The sequence below is a fragment of the Aquarana catesbeiana genome, linkage group LG03, assembly GCF_042186555.1.
Source record: "Aquarana catesbeiana isolate 2022-GZ linkage group LG03, ASM4218655v1, whole genome shotgun sequence".
Classification (NCBI taxonomy): domain Eukaryota; kingdom Metazoa; phylum Chordata; class Amphibia; order Anura; family Ranidae; genus Aquarana; species Aquarana catesbeiana.
Genome location: NC_133326.1, coordinates 294,664,500 through 294,686,298, shown reverse-complemented (window position 1 = coordinate 294,686,298; position 21,799 = coordinate 294,664,500). Strand labels below are relative to the sequence as shown.

Sequence of the window (21,799 nt, the reverse complement as noted above, 5' to 3'; positions counted from 1 at the left end):
GCCTAGTCCCTGGAAAAGAACTTCCTTTGAGGGAATGATAACAACATTCCACTCAGCTAGTAGCAACACTTCATCACTTCTCACTAATGCTGAAGAAAAAACTAGAGAAAATGGCATATGGATATTATTAACTATGAATATGGGTAACACAGATTTGCGTGCATGCACAGTTGTGTTAAATGCACACTCGGATACTTTAGTTCTAATTTTCAAGTGAATCTTCATACTTTCAAATAAGTTTTCTTTTACTTACATTTTTTGTTAAGGAATATGTCAGTGTCCCCGCCCGGTGCCTCCGGGGATATGTAACATTCCATTCAAGGGAGGAGAAGGGTGGGTCTAGTGGTGCGTTATCGGGAGGCAGCTGTGCCTGAACCTGGAAGAGACAGCTGCCTCCCGATGATGTCACGGGAACATGGCAGCGCTGGACGTAGGAAGTGATGACAGAGAAGTGGATCTCAGCAGTACAATGCTAGATCCACTGGGTGAGTATCTGAGTTGAAGACACCTCAGCATCAGGTAAGCAGGGAAAAAAAATTAATAGGTGGTGGGAATGAAGTTTCTCTTTCAGAATAACAACTTAACTGTCCATAAAAAAACACTGTTTTGTTCAGGGACTATGTAGGTTTTCATACTGCTGTTTGAATTTTTTGTTTTTGTATATCCAGTCAAGCAGCCATTCTTATTCAGTCCTTATGGAGAGGATATGTGGTAAGAAGAGATATTTGTCACTACTCAAAGCTTCATGAGGCTGCCTCCATAATACAGTTGGCATGGCGACAGTACTGCAGACCAAAAACCTGCAAAAAGATGCACTGTGCTAAGATAAAGGGATCAGATATCAAACATCAGGCTGCCACTGTTATACAGGTAAGTTAATGCCAGATGCTACTTTCAATTGTTGCATTCTGGTTAGTAGAAAAAGTGCATTAGGCACTTGGCAATAATTCGCCCAAGATCTCTCCAATTCTGTGAGAAAGAGTGAAGCAAACTCAGCTCACTGCATGGTTCTATTTTTTTTTTTTTTTTTTCGGCCCAGAGAAAAGTACTGTAAGCGTGTTTTTTCCCTAACTAAATGCACAGACTGCAACAGTGAAGACCTGGCAATATCGGACAAGTGTGGGGCTTTCTGGAACCTTATATTGTGCAAAAGAATGTATAGCGGCCTATGTGGCCCATGTAGAAGTCAAGCTTGATAACATCCTTTTTGTGAATCGCAGAATCCAGAGCAGTTTGATTTTTTGCCACTACCCAGCACAATGACAGAAAGCTGAAATCCCTTTTTAAAGACTCCCACTCTGGTTCCTTCTTCCTCTTTTGCATTTAGGCCTACCAGGGAGCTGCAGACACTTAGGCATGTTACTACATTGAAACTAGTGCAGAACAATACAGTCTGAGCATTGCCATTAGGACACCAAACCCTAACTAGTGTTCAACACCTCTAGCACTACCATATTTACCAATTGTTTCTGTGTGGAAACTTGGACCAACAAGACTTTCCAGTGAAGTCCTACAAAACCTTAATTGACACAGGCTAATGCACACTATTATTCTTTTATAAAATATTTCATTAATTCATTTGTGACTATTTGTTCCTGTTGCTTCTAAAAAGACAAAATTACTTTGGAAAGAACTTACAGTGCCTTCAAAAAAATAATAAAGAAAGAAAATGCTAAAACATAACATGACAAAATGTAGAAAATGTCACAGGGTATGAATACTTTTTCAAGGCACTGTACATAGTTAAAGGTACACCTGTTTGGAGAGCAAATGTTCATTCTGTTTAGTAAACTCTGCAGTGTGTGTACATTTCATCATTAGTTTAAAAAGTGTACATGCTATATACTGGAGAGCAGGAAGGTTTTTTTTAACCTTTTCTGGGCCCGTAGTCTGTATTTTGGTTTTATTCTTCCCATCAGCTGTCTATTTTTCATTTATAGAGTTGAAAGTCTGTTGATTTCCTAGTAAGAGAAAGAATCTATATATTCCATACAGGAAGGTTTATTTGGATTTCAAAGACATTCCAACATAAGTCATTCAGTCTGGTATAAATGTCTTTTTCCCAACATTCAACGATTCAGCATACTCTATTGCAGCAGTTACTGGGGGACCTTAAAAAGAACTTCAAAAATAGATAAATATACAGTTGAAATTGCTTACCTTCCAAAGCATTGCAATTCTACTCAGCAATTCTTGTATTATACACAAACCATCCACACTCCATAGCAAGAAAGTTATCTCTATTATTTGACTTTGCAGCTTCCTGAGTCATCAAACCCCCCAACCCCCACCCCACGACTGGAAAGTTTTTGATGGTAATTCATTGTCCATTTATTTGGCTGGAGGTTGGGAGGTGATGCATGAAACTGAATAGCTAAGCAAGGAAATAAGCTTGTTACTTGCCTGGCTGTGCAGTGTGATAGGGGTGTATATATAACAAGATTAGTTGAATATAGTACTTTAAAGGGTTCACATATATGTATTCTTAAATTTGAGACTTTTTCAATAAATCATAAGAGACAACCTAAAGTCCAGCTACAGGCACATTTAAATACAAAATGGTGTCCCAAGACCATTTGTAAGTACAAGGTGTCATGGACCTTCCCTCAGAGGAGACATCAACACTGCACCCTGCACTCAAAGATGCAGATAGCTCCATCACTGCTCTCTGCTTTATTGAGGACTGCCCGGAGCTTGAGAAGAGGTAAAAAAAACAAGAGGACCCTGTGCATCATAGGACATTTGGAAAAGGTAAATATATAAAAATAAAAAACAAGCTGGGTGGCCTATAGTGGGGAGGTGGAGAGCTGGGACACAAGGGGCTTGGGAACCTGGAGTTAAATTGTAAACATTTATCTAATCCCAGACTTCTGAATTAAAAGGGAAGTATGAGGTTCTTAAAAAAATATATATATTGTCACCTAGGTGGATGCAGCATCGGTCTAAGACTAAAAACTGAGCAATCAAAAAGCACTGATCATTCGGTTTTCAGTCTTCAGTGAGCAGAGAGTTGCTGACTGCCTCACTGAGAGGCTGAGCCAGTTGCTGGTCCAGGCATCTAGGTGGATCCCGACTGTAAAGTTTGGATCTTTCCAGAGCCTGGACCAGCTGAATGACGGCTAAAACCCGCTGCTGGCTGAAAACTGGTCACATGAGTTTAGAACGAACTGCATGCCTGTGATCCATTTGGAGAAGGAGAGCCAAAAAAGCTTTGGCCATACTTCTCCTTTAATAGTAGGAGAAAAAAAATATATGAATTATTTAACCCAATATATATATAAAGGAGTGAATTGCATGTTCATACATTACAAACTGTGAAAGATTTGCTGCAGCCTAAATTAAATATGTTATATCATACTAAAGAGTGAAACCATATACCAGTAAATCATTCAAAACTATATATTATATATATATATATATATATATATATATATATATATATATATATATATATATGTATAGTAAACCCTCAACAGTACAAGAGGGAAAGATAGACACATACATACATATATAAATACATACACATTAATTCAAGTATGCTAGTTATATGCAACATTATTATTTATATTTCTTATTATATTCCTTTCAGAATGAAAACAAATGGCCCATTTAAGCCCAGTCTGGCACGTTTCCTTCTTCACAGTATTTCTTTTTCAAATTATAAGGATGCATACAACAAAGCTTAGGCTAAGAATAGCTTTACTCTGCCTATAGCTCCCTTTCTATAAATAACCAGACATTTAAAGCCTGCATTTTCTATACAAGAGGTTGTTTGAGTCTCACTAATTTGAAAGTTAAAGGTTGCAAGTACGCGCTTTGCTTTCTCTTTGTATCTTCTTTTCCCTGAGGCCCTTAAACACCCTAAAGGAATTGTCAAATTATTAATTAGTTGACCCAGGCTGCATGCAACAAGGGGAGTTAAAGAATTCCTTTCTGCTTACTTGAATAGACCCTCCTGGGTATTCCAGGCTTCAGACACATGCAGGCATTTAATTTGTCATGTAGTTTTAGATGTCACATAAAGTTCAAAAACAGATCATTGAGCTATTAAACGGAGCTCAGAGATGTTTTATCTTCTTAATGGGATAACAGAGTGAATCTGTATTTTCGGTTTATCTATGCTTCTCGTGTGACATCCTTTGCATTTTTTTTGTGCAGGCAGCTTGGAAAGGATTCTTCCTTAGAAAGAAATTGGCTGCTGCTTTTGCTGCTATTGAAAGGGATGAGGTAGATGATGACTTTGAAGAAGTGAATTTGGACCATTTCATGTTCGATGAAGTAAGCAGAATACAGTGTAACCTTCTTCTTTTTTTATGTTTGACTGTAAAATGTAGTGTATTTGTGATATATAAAATATATACTAGCGATGTGGTTATGATTGAAGATGTGCAGTACCACTGCACACCCCAACTATATGGAGTGCTGTAGTTGTGAATTGTTAAACATTTGCAAAATTACAAGTAGGGTTGCCCCCCTCCCGTGACTTTTTTTACTGACAAAACATGGAATATTTACTGACTGATCTAATTTTTTTACAGATATCCTGAAATATGAAAATCAATATTTAAGCAGTATAAACAATATGTAAACATTAACAATACTCAGTTAATATGCAAGTAATCTGCTGTCTTTACAGTGAAAAACTCAAACCAGAGTGACAGAATGTGAGCATGACTAGGATTATGAAAGACCTGGAGCACCCTGGGATAAACCGTGAAATAAGTTCTGTGGCGCGCATAGCATGCTGTGGCAGTCAGTACCCATGGCCAGATTTTGGCTAACAGTGGGAGGGGCTTAAAGGGAATGATTAAATAGTCGCTATATACACTGCACACATATAACATTCCTTTTACCTACAAAATAAAAGAACAAAGGATCTTTTTTTAAATAAAATGAAACATTTCAATTGCATATGCTTTAATGCACACAAAAAGGATATTGTTTTGTCTGAATGGGCCTACCCATTCAGAATTCATTAAAACCAGCAACTGTTAGGACAATGGACACCTTGGTCAGGAGTATGTACAACATAATGTATAGAGTGCAGGGGTCATGCAAAACATGACATGCAATGCATAACATACAAAACAAAATATAGATTGCAGCAGTCAGGATGAACCCTGTGTTCACATCAGAGTCCCCCTTTATATCAAAGTCCCCAGCATTCCCCTATACGTCAGGTTGCCAGGAGTCCCTTCTTACATCAGAGTCCCCAGTGTTCGCCCTTACACCAGAGTGCCCCCTTTACATCAGAGTCCCCTTTTCATCAGAGTCTACATGGTTCCCCCTTACATCAGAGTCTACAGGGTTCCCCTTTACAGTGCAAGACAGCACACTGCCTGTGCTCTCTCTGCTCTGCCTGGAGACTGTCCCTGGCCCAGATTCCTCTGCTCACTTCCCTCCCCCAGTACCCTACCCTCACTCACAGTCACATCATCAGTGTCCCAGACTCCGCTCCATCCCTGGATGGCAGGTCCCCTCCGGCTGAGGCTCTAACTCCCAGGTCTGCTCTCAGTAGGGATGCACTGATACCATTTTTTTAACACTGAGTACGAGTACCGATACTTTTTTCAAGTACTCACCAATACCAGTTACTGATACTTATCGCCTAGGAAGAGTAGGTAGATGGATGGTGTGGGTTGTTAGGAAGCTTGGAGAGGCTCGGGTGAGGGCAGGGGGAAGTAGAGGGGTGAGTGAGGGCAGGGTAGTTGAGAAGGTGGGGTAAAATAGGGATTGTGGTGTGGAAGAGTTGGGATATAAAAGGCTGTGATCGTCGCTGGGGGGGGGGGGGGGGGGATGGGAGAATCATTGGGAGACATGGGGGCAGAGAAGACAGCTGGTGGAGGGAAGGAGGACACAACAGGCAGAAGTGACAGCAGGGACTGCAGGCATGGTACAAGAGATGGTCACAGACTTCAGAGATGGCACAAGAGACGGTCACAGACTGCAGAGATGGCACAGGAGACAGTCAGTGACTGCAGAGATGGCACATGAGACAATCACAAGCTGAGGTCACTTTCGGTATCGGCTTCGGGTATCAGAGTATTTTTCGCGAGTACTGATACTCGGGAAAATGCTTAGTGTCAGTACCGATACTGGTATCGATGCAACCCTAGTTCTCAGCAGGCGGAATGTTGGCTGTTATAGACAGCACTTGAAGGCGGAGCAGCTGAGGAGGGAATTAGGTCCTAGCAACCAGTAGTTTTGACAGGTGGGCAGTGGGTGGGACTTGGGAGAGGGTAAACCGCAAATCTGCTGCCATAGAGACTACAGGGGTGAGTCAGCCTCTACTTTTTTGGATAGTTTTGTCCCCTTTATGGACCTATGGACAGTAAAAATCAGGGTGATTTTAACAAACTGTCCATAAAATCTGGATGGTTGACTGGACCAGCAGCTGGCTCAGCCTCTCAGCAAGCCATTGGGGGGACTGAGCCCGCTGCTCCTGCCCCCTGCACAGCCAGTTGTTCCTGGGGGCACTATATGGGCAGAGCAGAGAGCTAGTGACTGACATTCCCAGCTCTCGGGTCAGAGTGGAAGGGAGAACTGAGCGATCAGCAGTGTTTGATCGCTCGGTTCTCAGTGTAGAGGCGGTGGGGAAGAGATGCAGCATTGGACTGATACTGCGTCTACCAAGGTGAGTATAAATGTCTTTTTTTGTTCAGAAACCCAAACTTCTATTTTAATTATTCAGGTTAAGAAAGTGTATCATTCACCTTGTGGTATGAGCATTGAATTGTGAATATCACATACTAAAGATTTCCATATTAGTGTTTGGTTTTTTTTGTTTTTTTAACTACCATTTGACCAAAAACGTAGGCTGTCTTGAACTGATCATCCCCTAGCCTACCTATCCTTTGTAGCTATAATGAGGGAGTTTCATAACCTTTGTTAAATTTTCTATTTTAGCCCATATATTTAAAAAAAGTTTTGAAGCGAGTGAAAACACCAAGACCTCCAAAATGGGCAGAAACTGTGCCAGAAAGTATGGCAGGGAAATTTTACATTATCCAATCTTCCCATTGGTATATTAAGCCTCCAGGCATCACCTTTCACTAAAATATCGTGTTGGTGCGCTGGTCCTTTAAAGGCTAATTTCACCTTTTAGGAGCTTTTTACATGTTACACTCATATTGTTCTTTTGCAGCTACCTCCTGCAGCCAGTGCTCCCTGCTTTGTGACAGTGGGCAGGGAATCTTCTCCCAGCACCTGCTGTCACAAATTGAAAACAGTGTGACTGTGTGAGCACCACCCAAACGGCTGTGCCATTCATTCACATTTTCCTGTGAATGAATTAGACTTCAAGTACCGTCGGTCATTGTGGCTGATGGCTTGTAGTTCACAATGATCTGCGAGAGCACTGGTGAGTGCTTTTGTAGTTCATTGATCTTTCTGCCATTCAGTAACTGCCTGCCTGTATCAGAGGTACAGGAAGACAGCTTACTGAAAGTCTGCAGGATCCAGGCATTGCCCCTGCAAGCTGCAGCAGAGTAAAAAAATGAATGCACATTTTTTATCTGCAAAACGATGTACATTTATTATTTTCTTTTTTTTTTTTTTTTTTTACAAAAGTTGAACTTATCTTTTTAATGTTAAATTTCCTGAGCTTATTCCAGAGTACAGCTTAATTCTACTGTTGTGCTTCATACTCTTATTTTATTGCAGTGATCCACATAAAGAAACTGAGCTTCAGTGACTGCCCAAAGGTGTACTGAGTTTAGCAAAGACTCGTAGGCCTGGTTCGACTTATGCAGTTTGTTTTTGATCCATTTCTGCAGTGCGTTTTGCAGTTTTGCACATACGTTTTTCGTGCTTTTTTTATGTGTGTTGCATTTTTATCCTTTTGTTGGCCAATTTGTTGGACAGATTAACCACTTCCTTACCGCGCTATAGCTGAAAGAGGGCTACAGCGCAGCTCTGTTGTTCCAGGAGGGCCTCCATGAATGTCCTCCCAGAACCAATCCCCCTGGGGTGTGCAACTGGTGCTCTCTGTAATCGCACACAGCTGATCACATATCACGGTAAATGGCCAGTCACAGTGGCCCATTACCGCGTGATCAGCTGTGTCCAATCACAGCTGATCACAGAGTAACAGAATTGCTGGTTATCGGCAGTACTTTCCTCACGCACTGTCACAACGTGAGGAGAGGAGAGCCGAGCCGGTAACTGTCAATCCTGACAGGGGAAATGCACACAGATAATTAGGGCACTGATCATCAGTGCCCTGATGGTCAGTACTGCCCATCAGTAGTGCCCATCAGTGCAGCCTATCAGTGCTCATCAGTGCAGGTTCATCAGCGTACATCAGTGAAGAAGAAAAATTACTTATTTGCTAAATTTTTTAACAGATACAAAGAAAAAAGTTTCTTTTGCAAAAAATAAAAACACAGTGGTGATTAAATACCACCAAACGAAAGCTTTGTCTGTCTCAAAAAAATTATAAAAATTTCATATGAGTACAGTGTTGCATGACCACACAATTGTCATTCAAAGCTGAAAATTGGCTTGATCAGGAAAGGGGTATAAATGCTCAGTAAGCAAGTGGTTAAAAAATGTAAAACACATCAAAAACGCATTTTTTTTCAGCGTATCTATCGAAGTCTATTGAACCAAAAAGCACCATTTTGCGTTTTAAAAAGTCCCTGAACCTTTCCAAAAACGCAGTGGGTGAAAAAAGCATAGATGTGAACGTGTCCCATAGAAAGCCATGTTAAATGGACTGTAGTGCATTTCTGCGAAAAGCGCCAAAAAACGCATAACTGTGAACCAGGCCGTAAAGCGATTCTAAAGTAAAAAAAATAAATAAATAACAATCATGTCTAGACTTACTTTCTCTGTGCAATGAACCTTCTCTTCTCGAGTCCCCTGCCATGCTCCTGTCCCCCCTCACTGTCCAGTGCCCCCCTGGGAAGCGTGCTCACTCCTGAGCCCCGCTGCTGCGTCCATTAACACAGACAGCGGCACTCAGCCTCGCCACCCACTCCCTTCTCAATGGCTTTGATTGACAGCACTGGGAGCCAATGGCTCCCGGTGCCCCAGCAAACTAGCGAGACCCGGAAGGTAAAACATGTTTAGGCTTCAGAACCACTTTAAGCTTGCCTTAGATGGGTAGAATTTAAAATGAAAATCCTTAGGAAAAGTCTTAGGAAAATTTGTGTGAAAATTCTCAGAACATTTTTAGTACATTTAAATGTTGTTCCAAAGATGTTGTTTGCTTTTGACATTTGATTTTGGAATGAATGGACTTTACCAAAAAAACAACATACACTGTTAGAAATTCTACTCATTGATGGCCAGCTTCACATGTAGTTTCAGTGGTCATGTGATTGTTGTATTTCCATAGGGAAGCCTAGTTCTCTACCTTCTCTGCATATTTATCTTATGATTCCACAATTTTGCTATCAGGCAGTGGAAAAGTCCCCAAGGGATACCAATAAGGATGAGTTTAATGTTGCTTCTGCCTGTTAGTGAAGTTTTTACAGTGATTGGTAATAGATGTTGATTAAACAGAAACTACCATTCAATACCATGGCAATACTTTTGACAGGTTCTTTAAAGCGGCGCTCCAAAGATACACAACTCATTATGCTAGTCATGAAGGTATTATTTACGCCAACCTAAATAGTAACTGTTTATTTCAGGTATTTGTTTTGTAAAAATTATAAGCAAGAGGTGATATTTAATTTCTTAGCTCCATAGTTTATAACATACAGTGACATAATGTATATGCTTTTCTTGTTTATCCAAACACTATTTGCTTCATAGAATTAATTGAAATAGGTAATTTGTGAATTTGTTGAGATCTTTTTGAAGCTTGTTTTATGAGATGAATCTGCCCAACAATCAATCGGTTCTGCATGTTGAGAGCTTCTACTGTAGAGAAATTTATGGGTTCTCAGATATTATTTAAAACTCACTAGTGTAATTTAGCACAAAAATGTTGCTACAAATTTGGACAGCTAGTAGTTTAATTATTGCATGTCATTTTGACACGTGTGCAGGGTTCACAGATTAGTATATCTTGATCTTTCCTCACATCCTCAGCATCTGTTAAATATATATTTTAGAGAGAATACCTTTATACCCTCCCCCACACTCTGTCACAGCATAAGAAATATTATACTGTATAATAGAGGCCACAGTGGAATTTTGCAACCCCTAAAAGCACAAGAACACAACTGTCTATTGTGTATTGCTTGCAGAATGAGTAATGTCACACTAGCGACTTTACTCCTGAACAAATACACATTTTAGAGACAACTATGTATTTGTGCAATAATAACACCTAATTTAGTATATACTGTACATAATACAAACTGACCCACAAACTGTTTTATGTGCAGGTACATAATCCTACATCTTTGCATCCATGTTTCTATTTGTATGTGTATAAGGGGGATTTTAATTTTGTTCTATGTGGGATTTTTGAAGCACATGCAAATATCCATTTTTTGAGCATCCACCTTCATTCTCTAAAAAAGTATGTGTTCCTTTAAATTAAAGGGGTTGTAAACCCTCAGGGTTTTTCACCTTAATGCATTCTATGCAATAAGGTGAAAAACCTCCTGTGCTGCAGCAGCCCCCCTTTCATTTATCTGAACCCAGTCTTTCCAGCAACGCGGCTCCAGCTGGTGTCTCGGGTCCTGATTGGATAGATTGCTAGCAGCACAGTCATTGGCTCCCGCTGCTGTCAATCAAATCTAATGACGTGGGGGGCGGGCCGAGTCCTGCTGTCTGTGTCAATAGACGCAGCAGCAGGGCACGGGAGCGCGCCTGCACTCGAGAAGAGGAGGAGCCAGGAGCGCTGTGAAGGGACCCCAGAAGAGGAGGATCGGGGCCACTCTGTGCAAAACGCTTGCACAGCGGAGGTATGACATGTTTGTTTTTTTTTTTTTTTTAAAAGACAAGACTTTACAACCCCTTTAGGTGTAAAGCAAATCACTAAAATCCTATAAATTGTTCAACATGTTAATGTAATTTCAAAAGTAATTTTTATATGTGCAGCTTTTAATAAAATAATACCTGGTGATCCTACCATAAGGGTCCTTATTGTTATTATTATTATTATACAGGTTTTATATAGCGCCAACAGTTTGCACAGTGCTTTACAACATGAGGGCAGACATTACAGTTACATTACAATTTGGTACAAAAGGAATCAGAGGGCCCTGCTTGTTAGAGCTTACAATCTAAAAAGGAAGGGTCAATTGATGCAAAAGGTAATAGCTGTGGGGGGATGAGCTGATGGAGAAAGTAAAACAGTATTTATTAGAAGCAGGATAGGCTTCTTTGAAGAGAAGGGTTTTCAGGGATCGCCTAAAGATGGATAGATTAGGGGACAGTCAGACAGATTGGGGTAGGGAGTTCCAAAGGATGGGAGAAGCTCTGGAGAAATCCTGGAGGCGAGCATGGGAGGAGGTGACAAGGGAGCTAGAGAGCAGGAAGTCTTGGGATGACCGAAGAGAGCGGCTTGGTTAGTATTTTGGGACTAGGTTAGTGATGCAGCTGGGGGCAGAGTTATGGATGGCTTTGTAAATTATTGTTAGTACTTTGAATTTTATTCGTTGGGTGAGTGGAAGCCACTGGAGGGTTTGGCAGGGAGGGGTGGAGGACACCGAATGGTTGGTAAGGTGGATGAGTCTTGCAGCGGCATTCATTATGGACTGAAGGGGGGATAGTCTATATAAAGGTAATCCAATGAGGAGGGAGTTGCAGTAGTCGAGGTGAGAGATAACCAGGGAGTGAATTAGAAGCTTAGTGGTGTCATTAGTTAAAAGGGGGCATATTCTGGAAATGTTGCGGAGGCTAAGGCGGCATGATTTAGACAGGGGTTGCATGTGGGCCTGAAAGGACAGTTCAGAGTCTAAGGTTACCCCTAGAACCCTGGCATGTGGGACGGACTGATAGATGTGCCATTGATCTTGAGAGAGAAGTCAGGGGAGGGGGCACGTGGGGGAGGAAATATTAAGAGCTCAGTTTTAGATTAAGTTTGTGGAAGTGGTTTGACATCCAGGCTGATATGTCTGTTAGTAGATCAGTGATCAGTGTGAGGAGATTGATGGGGTGAGCTGAGGGGCAGAGAGATAGATTTGGGTGTCATCAGCATATAAATGGTAGCTGACCCAGGGAGGATGTGTAGATCGAGAATAGTAGAGGTCCAAGGACAGAAACTTGGGGGACCCCAACGGTAAAAGGAGTTGGAGAAGAGGAAGTGGAGTTGTAAGTGACACTGAAGGTGCGATGAGATAGGTAAGATTCGAACCAACTGAGGGTGCAGCCATGGAGACCAAGCAAATTGAGTTTTTTGAGGGGGGGGTCAACTGTATCAATTCAACTTATTCAATTCAATTCAATGTATTAAATTTATCAATTTATTCTGAGATTTTACTTATAGGATGACAATGCTGTCTCCTAATTATGCCCCTACACAATCGCCCTGCCCCATCGGGTTCAGAAGAAAATTACAAATGGTTGTCATCATTGAGAAACCTGCCCTAAGAAATACCATACTGCAACCACTGGAGTGCATGTATTTAGGAAGTGGTCACAAAGAGGCTGCAGTTGATTAGCATTGAGTGTGACAAAAGAAGAAAAAAGTTCAGGTCCACTTTTTTTTTTTAGCAGTTATTTATTATACACAATACTTGAATAAAATATATTTAAATCAGTTAATGTTAACATCTGCTTCAATCTGTCTACCAAGGTACATTTATAAGTGTCATGGTAGACAAGTGGCTAAATCTAGCTCACAGCTGCAGCCGTGGGCTTTATACTGGCTTTAACGTGATTGTAAAGTCTCGTTTAAAAAAAAAAAAAAAAAATAGCAAACATGTTATACTTAACCAAAGAAAAAAAAAAGAATAAGCTATTGCTAATATGTTATACTTACCTTTTCTGTGCAGTTGGTTTTTCACAGAGCAGCCCGGATCCTCCTCTTCTCCGGTCCCTCTTTGCTGTCTCTGGCCCCTCCCTCCCTCCCTCCCTCGAGTGCCTCCACAGTCAGCAACTTCCTATGGGGGCACTTGACATGAGTCAAAGCTCCGTGTGTCCATTCAGACACGGAGCCCCTACCCGGCCCCGACCCCTCTCTCCCCTGATTTGCTGACTGACTTTGATTGATAGCCGTGGGAGCCAATGGTGCCGCTGCTGTGTCTCAGCCAATTGGGAGAAGTGCCCCGGACAGCTTAGATATTTGTGGACATCACTGGAGAGAGATGGGACTTAGGTAAGTAATTAGGGGGTGCTGGGGTGGCTGCTACAAACAAAAGGTTTTTTATCTTAATGCAAAGAATGCGTTAAGATAAAATAAAAACGTCTGCCTTTACAATTCCTTTAACAGCTGTTAAAGGGAAACTGCTTCCCTGGTTAGCTGCTTCCCTTTTTGATCTGTGCAGAAATAGTTGCATTGGAGGGTAAGGGATACATTTGGGGCCTAATTGACCCCCAAAGTCTCCATAAAGAGGACCTGTCACCTACATGTGCTATTACATAGGGGGCTTGTTTGCAATAAAGTTAAAAAAAAGAAGTGTAAAAAAGAAGTGTAAAAAAGAAAAAAAAAATTGTATAAAATAAATACTTTTAAAAGATTTAAGATTCCACAGGCATAAAAAAATTTAAGACTTGACACGTTTGGAATCAATTTACTCAAAATCATTCTATCTTTATATTTTAACAAAAAATGAGTATAATATTGAGCTTGTTTTCACTAAATTTAATTTTAGTATATTTTTTCCTGAAAAGATGCGTTTGATAAATACTTGCACAAATATTGTGCAGCATAAAGAAAATTGCAACTACCGCCATTTTTTTCTCCAGGATCTCTGCTTTCCGAAAATATGTTCTTTTGGGGGTGTTATAGTAATTTATAGCAAAAAATGCAATTTTAAATATGTGTGCAAAAAATGTAAAAACATCCCCGGGAGACAAGTGGTTAAAGATATAATATCTGCAGAATTAGGTAGGTAGACATATAATTAAAAAAAAAATGTCAAGAGAGATACATGCAGGCTGCCATGCTATCTCTCGTACTTCAGCACTTTGTATAACTGACCTGAAACAAGTATGTAGATTTAGCTTTTTAACTTTCTTAATCTGTCTAAAGGTGATTTCACACATCTATAGAGAGCTGCGTAAGAAAAATGCGAGAGCTGCGTAAGGAAAAGAAAATGTGTGCCCCATTTGCACTTTTTCACAACTGTCAGCTGTGGGACAGAGCAGTGCGGAAAAATGCAACACAACTGCATTTTTCCACACTGTTGCACACATCTCTGTGTCTGGTTGCTAAGCTCAGCTGAGCATCCATAGAACTCTTTGTGACATTTCATTAAAGTTTGGGGAAGAAAATGAAAGACCACACCCCCTCTTTGTGAACTTGGATTAGAGGAACAGCCACGGAGCTAGTGTTTTACAAAGACTAGCAAAGGCATTCTTCATATTTTTCTTACGTTTACCTAAAGGACAGGATTTTTCCCCAAAAATGAAGAAACGCTAAAAACCCAACAGGCAGCAGTTGTTGTGACATATCATCAACTTTAATGTCAAAATACATTTTCTCGAATTTTATAGTAACAATCAAGTCATATTGGTGTAGTATAACAAAGTCCCTAAATCTTAAAACATTTTTTCAGATTTTTTTTTTATTGATAATTTTCCGCTTGGCTATATGTTTAGCATAACATAGACATTTCTGCTGAAATAATATCTATTCTCTCCATTTACTTTGTTTCTTTTCCTTTAGAATGTTTTGGAAAAAGACTGGTCATTAGATCCCACTGCTTCCCATTATGAAACTATACATCTCTCCAGTAAAGCAGAACAGGCAAAGGTAACTTGTCATGTTGTAAATGTAATGTTTCAGTGTTTTATCATCCACTAAAGCTTTCTTTACCAGAATGATTAATGTAGTGATTTACTGGCTGATTTTAAGATGCCACTGACTTATTTTGCATCCCCAGATGATTTGTCTTACTTTTTTATTTAGCTGTCTTTGTTTTGGATGTATTTCAATACAGCATCACAGTAGCTCAACATTAAGATAAAAAAAGATCCAAAAAGAACATTTCTGATATGTACCAGCTGCATTTCTGGCAAACAATAAAAAAAATGAATCGCTGAGGTAGTACTTACAAACACTAAAAAATCTCTCATATCAACAGCTGAGTATTATCAGGACAGCGGCAAGTTTCATGCTTATGATAATAATATTTAGTAATTAATTGGCAGATTGGGTTTTTTAAAACAAAGAAAAATGTAAAGCCCAGCTCCCCCCCCCCCCTTGTGGCTGATACTGGCTGTATTTCAAGCTTTTCATGTTTTAATATCCACCTTTTATGAAATGTCTGGAATGGTCATGGGACTTCACTATGTCCTATTACTTTTCTCCTCTTCTCTGGGCTGGAGTGTCCTCACTGATGTAGAGAGCAGTGCAACACTTACATAATAATGTCAGTGGTGCAGTCTGCACCAATCCACGAAAAATGAAAAGTGACATGATGCCCTTTTCAGGGGACAGATGGGCCAAATTTTTACTGAAAGCAATGAACGACGAGGCCTCTGTCCCACTACGATGCACTGAAATGTACTGTAGTTTCCAACTAGTGGATGGCGAACACCTGCATTTTGCCCCTTGTCTCTTAAAAAATGGGAATGATTAGTGTCTCCTTGCAGATATTATCTCTGTGTGCAGTAATGGTTGCTTCTGGTGGTTAGAAGATGTTGTTATAAAAAATGCTATTTTGTATACACTAACAAAAATATGAAAAAACAAGCATATAAAATATGAAAGTAACATCAAGATGATTTTAAATTACTTATTTCCCTTACTGCTGGGTGTGTCACTCCTGTTAGGAGCTGGTATTAAAGAAGTTCTTTACTCTGGAAAGAAAAATTAAAAGTCAGCAGCCACGGGGGGGGGCTGCCACGTGCCAATATGGTGTCCCAGGCTGATCCCTTGGCGGAGCCTACCACATCCATACCAGGGATAGTTATGGTGGTGATTGCTTCCTGTCAAACAGCCATAGCTACCTGTCTGACAGTGCTCACTAACAAAATTGAGGCTGTGCAGCTGGACATGGGAGTTATTCGCCAGCATATGGACAAGGTCCATTCCTGCCTGACCACAGCTGAGGGAGGGGTGGGACATGTGGAGGACATTGTGGCGGAGCATGATGGGGCCCTTTGTACTCTGCAATCCAAAATGAAGACGATGGAATACAGAGCCGAGGATGCCGAGAATAGATCCTGGCGAAACAATATCTGCATCATTGGCCTGGCAGAGGGGTCTGAGGGAAGAAATCCCACGGTGTTCGTCGAGGAACTCCTAACTCCCTCCTGCCTACGGCCCAGCTTTCACCCTATTTCACTGTGGAGAGAGCACACAGGGTACAACTACAGCAGGGGCCGCAGGGGTTCCCCCCCCCACATACCTTTATTCTCCGGCTTCTCAATGTCAGAGATTGGGATGAAATCTTGCGAGTTGCAAGACTGGAGGGGGAGCTGACATACAATAATAACTGGCTGCTGATGTTCCCTGACTACTCCGTAGAGACACAGAAACTCCGTAGGTCATTCGACTCTGTCAAGGCTGCTATGCGTATCAAGGAGCTCAAATACAGTATCCTGTTCCCGTCCAAGCTGAGGGTCATTGACGGGGAAAAGGTCCGGTTCTTTACCTCCCCAAAAGACGCAGCGGATTAGTTGGAGCCCCTGCCTCCGCAGGGCTGAAGATTTCCTGCTCGGTGCAAGTATGGTTGCTACTAAAGCTACTTTTACCTATTGTGGCTGTGTTGCTGTGTTTCTGGCTGTGTTTCTTCTTCAGGCACCCTCCCTGGATGGTTGGGCTGATGGGCCCCCCTTTATTTGTCTTTACGAAACCTTTTCTTCTTTTGCGGATATCCTTTTTACTGTTTCTGCAATTTACCTTCTGTGATTTGGCTACCCGTTGCCCTATGGAGGGCACTGTTGAATTATAACTATATGGGTCCTCTAAGTTTTGTGCCCCTGGCCTAGTCCAGGTGAATACCCAGATTCAGGTACTACTTCCTTGATCCAGCATCTCATGATGGAAACTCTATGCATTTACACCTGCTGCCTTTGTTAATTGGATTGCAAGAATGAAGACTGTCACGGGGTGATTGTTACTCCACTTTCTATTACACGTCTCCCAAGTTATAGTTGCCTTCGGGCTGGTTATAAGGGATTTAAGCAACTTCACACTATGTGGGGCTTGCAGGGTGGGGGGAATGGATGGTCAGCCATTGCTGACCGTGGTTGGACAAATGGGATGTACAGTTGTGCTCATAAGTTTACATACCCTGGCAGAATTTATGATTTCTTGGCCATTTTTCAGAGAATATGAATGATAACACAAAAACTTTTCTTTCACTCATGGTTGGTGTTTGGCTGAAGCCACTTATTATCAGTCAACTGTGTTTACTCTTTTTAAATCATAATCACAACAGAAACCAGCCAAATTACCCTGATCAAAAGTTTACATACCCCAGTTCTTAATCACTTGCCGACCCCTGCACGCCTATATATGTCGGCACAATGGCAGTGGTGGGTAAATGGGCGTACCTGTATGTCCCCTTTAGTTGGCGGGGCTAGGCACGCCGCAGAACGGGGAAGTGGCTATGTTAACAAGGCATTTCCCCGTTCTGCCTTGTGACATTACAGAAATCACTACTCCCTGTCATCGAGAGCAGTGATCGCTGTCTTGTGAGTGGAAGCCCACCCCCCCACAGTTAGAATCACTCCCTAGGACACACTTAACCCCTTCATCGCTCCCTAGTGTTTAACCCCTTCCCTGCCAGTGTCATTTACACAGTAATCAATGCATTTTTATAGCACTGATCACTGTATAAATGGCAATGGCCCCAAAATAGTGTCAAAAGTGTCCGATGTGTCCGTCATAATGTTGCAGTCGTGATAAAAATCACAGATTGCCGCCATTACTAATAAAAAAATTAATAATAAAAATGCCATAAAACTACCCTATTTTGTAGACGTTATAACTTTTGCGCAAACCAATCAATATACACTTATTGCATTTTTTTTTACCAAAAATATGTAGAAGAATGCATATCGGCCTAAATTGAGGAAAAATGTTTTTTATTATATATTTTTGGGAGATATTTATTATAGCAAAAAGTAAAAAATATTGCTTTTTTTCAAAATTGTTGCTCTTTTTTTGTTTATAGCACAAAAAATAAAAACCACAGAGGTGATCAAATACCACCAAAAGAAAGCTCCATTTGTGTGGAAAAAAAGGATGTCAATTTTGTTGGGGTGCAACGTCGCACGACCGCGCAATTGTCAGTTGAAGCGACGCAGTGCCGAATCTCAAAAAGTGCTCTGGTCAGGAAGGGGGTAAAATCTTCCAGGGCTGAAGCGTTTAATACCGTCTATTGCCCCCTTTAACATCAATGACAGCTTGAAGTTTTTTGTGGTATTTGTGGATGAGGCTCTTTATCTTCTCAGATGGTAAAGCTGCCCATTCCTCCTGGCAAAAAGCCTCCAGTTCCTGTAAATTCTTGGGCTGTCTTGCATGAACTGCACGTTTTGAGATCTCCCCAGAGTGGCTCAATGATATTGAGGTCAGGAGACTGAAATGGCCACTCCAGAACCTTCACTCTATTCTGCTGTAGCCAATGACAGGTTGACTTGGCCTTGCGTTTTTGATTATTGTCATGTTGGAATGTCCAAGTACATCCCATGCGCAGCTTCCTGGCTGATGAATGCAAATGTTCCTCCAGTATTTTTTGGAGGATAAGGCCATGGAGGAGTATGTTGCAGACGCACTTTATCAAGGTTTCTTCCGCAAATCCTCATCTCCTGCTGGTGCTTGTTTCTTCTTTCTGAAGTAGAAGAGTGGTGAACTGAGACCTTGTACTGATTATAGGGGTCTCAATCGTTTCACGATTAAGAATGCCTATCCGATTCCATTGATTATGGAGTTATTTGACCGCCTCAAGGGAGCAACAGTTTTCCAAAGCTTGATTTGAGAGGGGCATACAATCTCGTGAGGATTAAGGAGGGCAACGAGTGGAAAACTGCGTTTAATACCAGAACAGGCCATTATGAGTACCTCATAATGCCTTTTGGCCTTTGTAACACCCCGGCAGTTTTGCAGGAATTTATTAACAATGTCCTCCGAGATTTGTTGCAGTTATGTGTGGTGGTTTATCTCCACAATATCCTCATACTTTCCAAGTCCCTGGACAGCCACCACACAGATGTCTGTTGTGTGCTTCAGAAACTAAGAGAGAACAATCTCTATTGTAAATTGGAGAAGTGCGAATTCCATCATGAACAGCCTAAATTCCTGGGTTATGTAATTTCCACTGCTGGTTTTTCAATGGACCCAGAGAAACTTTCAGAAGTCCTACAGTGGCCCCAACCCATGGGTTTATGTCCTCTGCAGCGTTTTCTTGGCTTTGCCAACTATTATCCGAAGTTTATTCGTAACTTCTCGTCTCTGATCAAGCCCCTGACTGATATGACCAGAAAGGACGGTAACCCACAGAGTTGGTCTCCGGAGTCCATTAAGGCCTTTGAGAGTCTCAAGGCTGCCTTTGTTTCTGCTCCTGTGTTGGCACATCCTAATCATACGTTACCTTTTATCCTTGAAGTTGATGCTTCTGAGACTGGGGTTGGCGCCCTTCTGTCTCAACATCCTACCTCTGAGAGCACTATGCATCCTTGTGGCTACTTTTCCAAGAAATTGTCACCTGGTGCAATTACGAGATTGGTGACAAAGAGCTGTTAGCAATCATTTTAGCCCTGAAAGAATGGAGACATCTCCTTGAAGGTACCACTGTGCCAGTTCTGATTCTTACTGACCATAAGAATCTCACATTCTTGTCTGAGGCTAAACGCCTCTCTCCCAGAAGGGCACGATGGGCTCTTTTCTTGTCAAGTTTCAATTACATTGTGTCATTCTTACCCGGTACTAAGAATGTAAGGGCTGACGCTTTGTCATGACAATTTTCCTCCACTTCCAAGATGGAATCGGTTCCGGTTCCTGTAATTCCTCCTGATCGTATTCTGGCTACGGTTCGCACCAGTCTCACTTCTCCTTTGGGTGACAAAATTCTTGCTGCTCAGGTCCATACTCCTGAGAAACCTTGTGACCGCTGATTTGTCCCAGAGAGTCTCCGTACTGCCATGCTCCAGACTTACCATTCTCCCAAGGCTGCTGGCCACCTTGGGAAGAATCAACTCTTTTGGGCCATTTCCCAACAATTCTGGTGGCCTAGTCTACTTGCTGATGTAACCGCCTTCGTAGCTGCCTGTTCCATGTGTGCTCAGAGTAAGACTCCACGACACCTTCCAGTGGGTCTCCTACAACCCATACCCAATGGATAGAGGCCCTGGACCCACCTGTCTATGGATTTCATTGTGGAGTTACCCAACTCCCAGGGCAACACAGTTATTCTTATGTGGTTGACTGGTTCTCGAAAATGTCTCATTGTATTCCACTTAAGAAACTGCCCACTTCTAAGGAACTAGCTTCCATTTTTGCTCGGGAGATCTTTCGCTTACATGGGCTACCCAAGGTGATTGATTGAGACAGGGGTAGTCAGTTTGTGTCCCGGTTGTGGCGAGCCTTTTGTGCACAGTTGGGAATTCAGCTTGCTTTCTCCTCTGCATATTACCCGCAGTCTAATGGGGCTACAGAACAAGCCAATCTGTCCTCGGAGCAATTCCTACGTTGCTATATTTCTGACCATCATAACAACTGGTCAGACCTCTTACCATGGGCAGAGTTTGCTCACAATGTTGCCTTGAATTCTGCTTCCCGATTGTCCCTGTTTATGGCAAACTATGGTTTCCAACCTTCCATGTTGCCTGACTCTTTTGTTCCGCAGAGTATTCCTGCGTTAGAGGAGCATCTCCGTGGTCTTTGTTCCAATTGGGCACAAGTCCAGGAGGCTTTGTTACATATTGATGATAGGTACAGACTCCATGCTGACTGCAGACCCTGCCTGCGCCTTCCTACCAGGTTGGGGACAGGGTCTGGCTGTCATCTCGCAAACTTCATGTTCCCTCTCTGAAGTTTGCACCTCGGTTTATTGGGCCTTTCCGTATTCTCCGCAGGATTAACCCAGTGGCTTACGCATTAGATCTTCCTTCTAATATGCGTATCTCAAATGTATATCATGTCTCCTTATTAAAACCTCTGGTCTGCAACCGCTTTACCACCTCAGTGCCATGTCCTCACCCTGTTCAGGTTGAGAACCATGAGGAGTACGAAGTACAGTCCATTTTTAAATTGGCACATACAGTACCTGGTGCATTGGAAAGGGTACGGTCCAGAGGAATGCTCTTGGGCCCATCCTTGGACGTACATGCCCCTGTCCTCCTCTGTGTTTTCCATAGACGTTTTCCCCTCAAGCCTGATGGTCCTCCGAGGGGGAGGGGTCGTTGAGGAGGGGGTACTGTCAGGGCTGGGCCTAGCCCCTTTCTTCTCTGAGCTGGCCGCTCAGCTGTCAGCTAATTGCCAGCTACTATCTCTCCACAGTGACTCACCTGTTGATAATCCTGCTCGTCTTTCCTGCCTACTTAAGCCGTCCAGTCTAGATGATCTCTGCCTTTGCCTTGGTCACATCTCTAGAGACGCTCTCCTGTGTTCCTGTTAAAGACTTGCTTGATTGACATTCCTTCTGGCTACAGATCCTGCTTGCTGTTCTACTACGCTGTTCTCTGGCTCCCTGACGTTTTGGCTTGTCTGACTATCCGTTTCCGAACTCTGGCTATGTTTTGACTACGTTTACTCTGTTTACCTTTTTTATTATTATTAAAC

General features: G+C 41.9%; 1 protein-coding gene across 1 annotated transcript in view; it reads left to right on the top strand.

The window, feature by feature from the left end:
• The window catches only part of LRRIQ1 (leucine rich repeats and IQ motif containing 1), a 318,462-nt gene that overhangs the window by 158,717 nt on the left and 137,946 nt on the right, over nucleotides 1-21,799 (top strand). Inside the window, exons 16-18 of the mRNA XM_073620214.1 lie at nucleotides 669-870; nucleotides 4,159-4,278; nucleotides 14,735-14,821. Coding sequence (XP_073476315.1) covers nucleotides 669-870; nucleotides 4,159-4,278; nucleotides 14,735-14,821 — 409 coding nt within the window. The remainder of the gene's footprint in view (nucleotides 1-668; nucleotides 871-4,158; nucleotides 4,279-14,734; nucleotides 14,822-21,799) is intronic.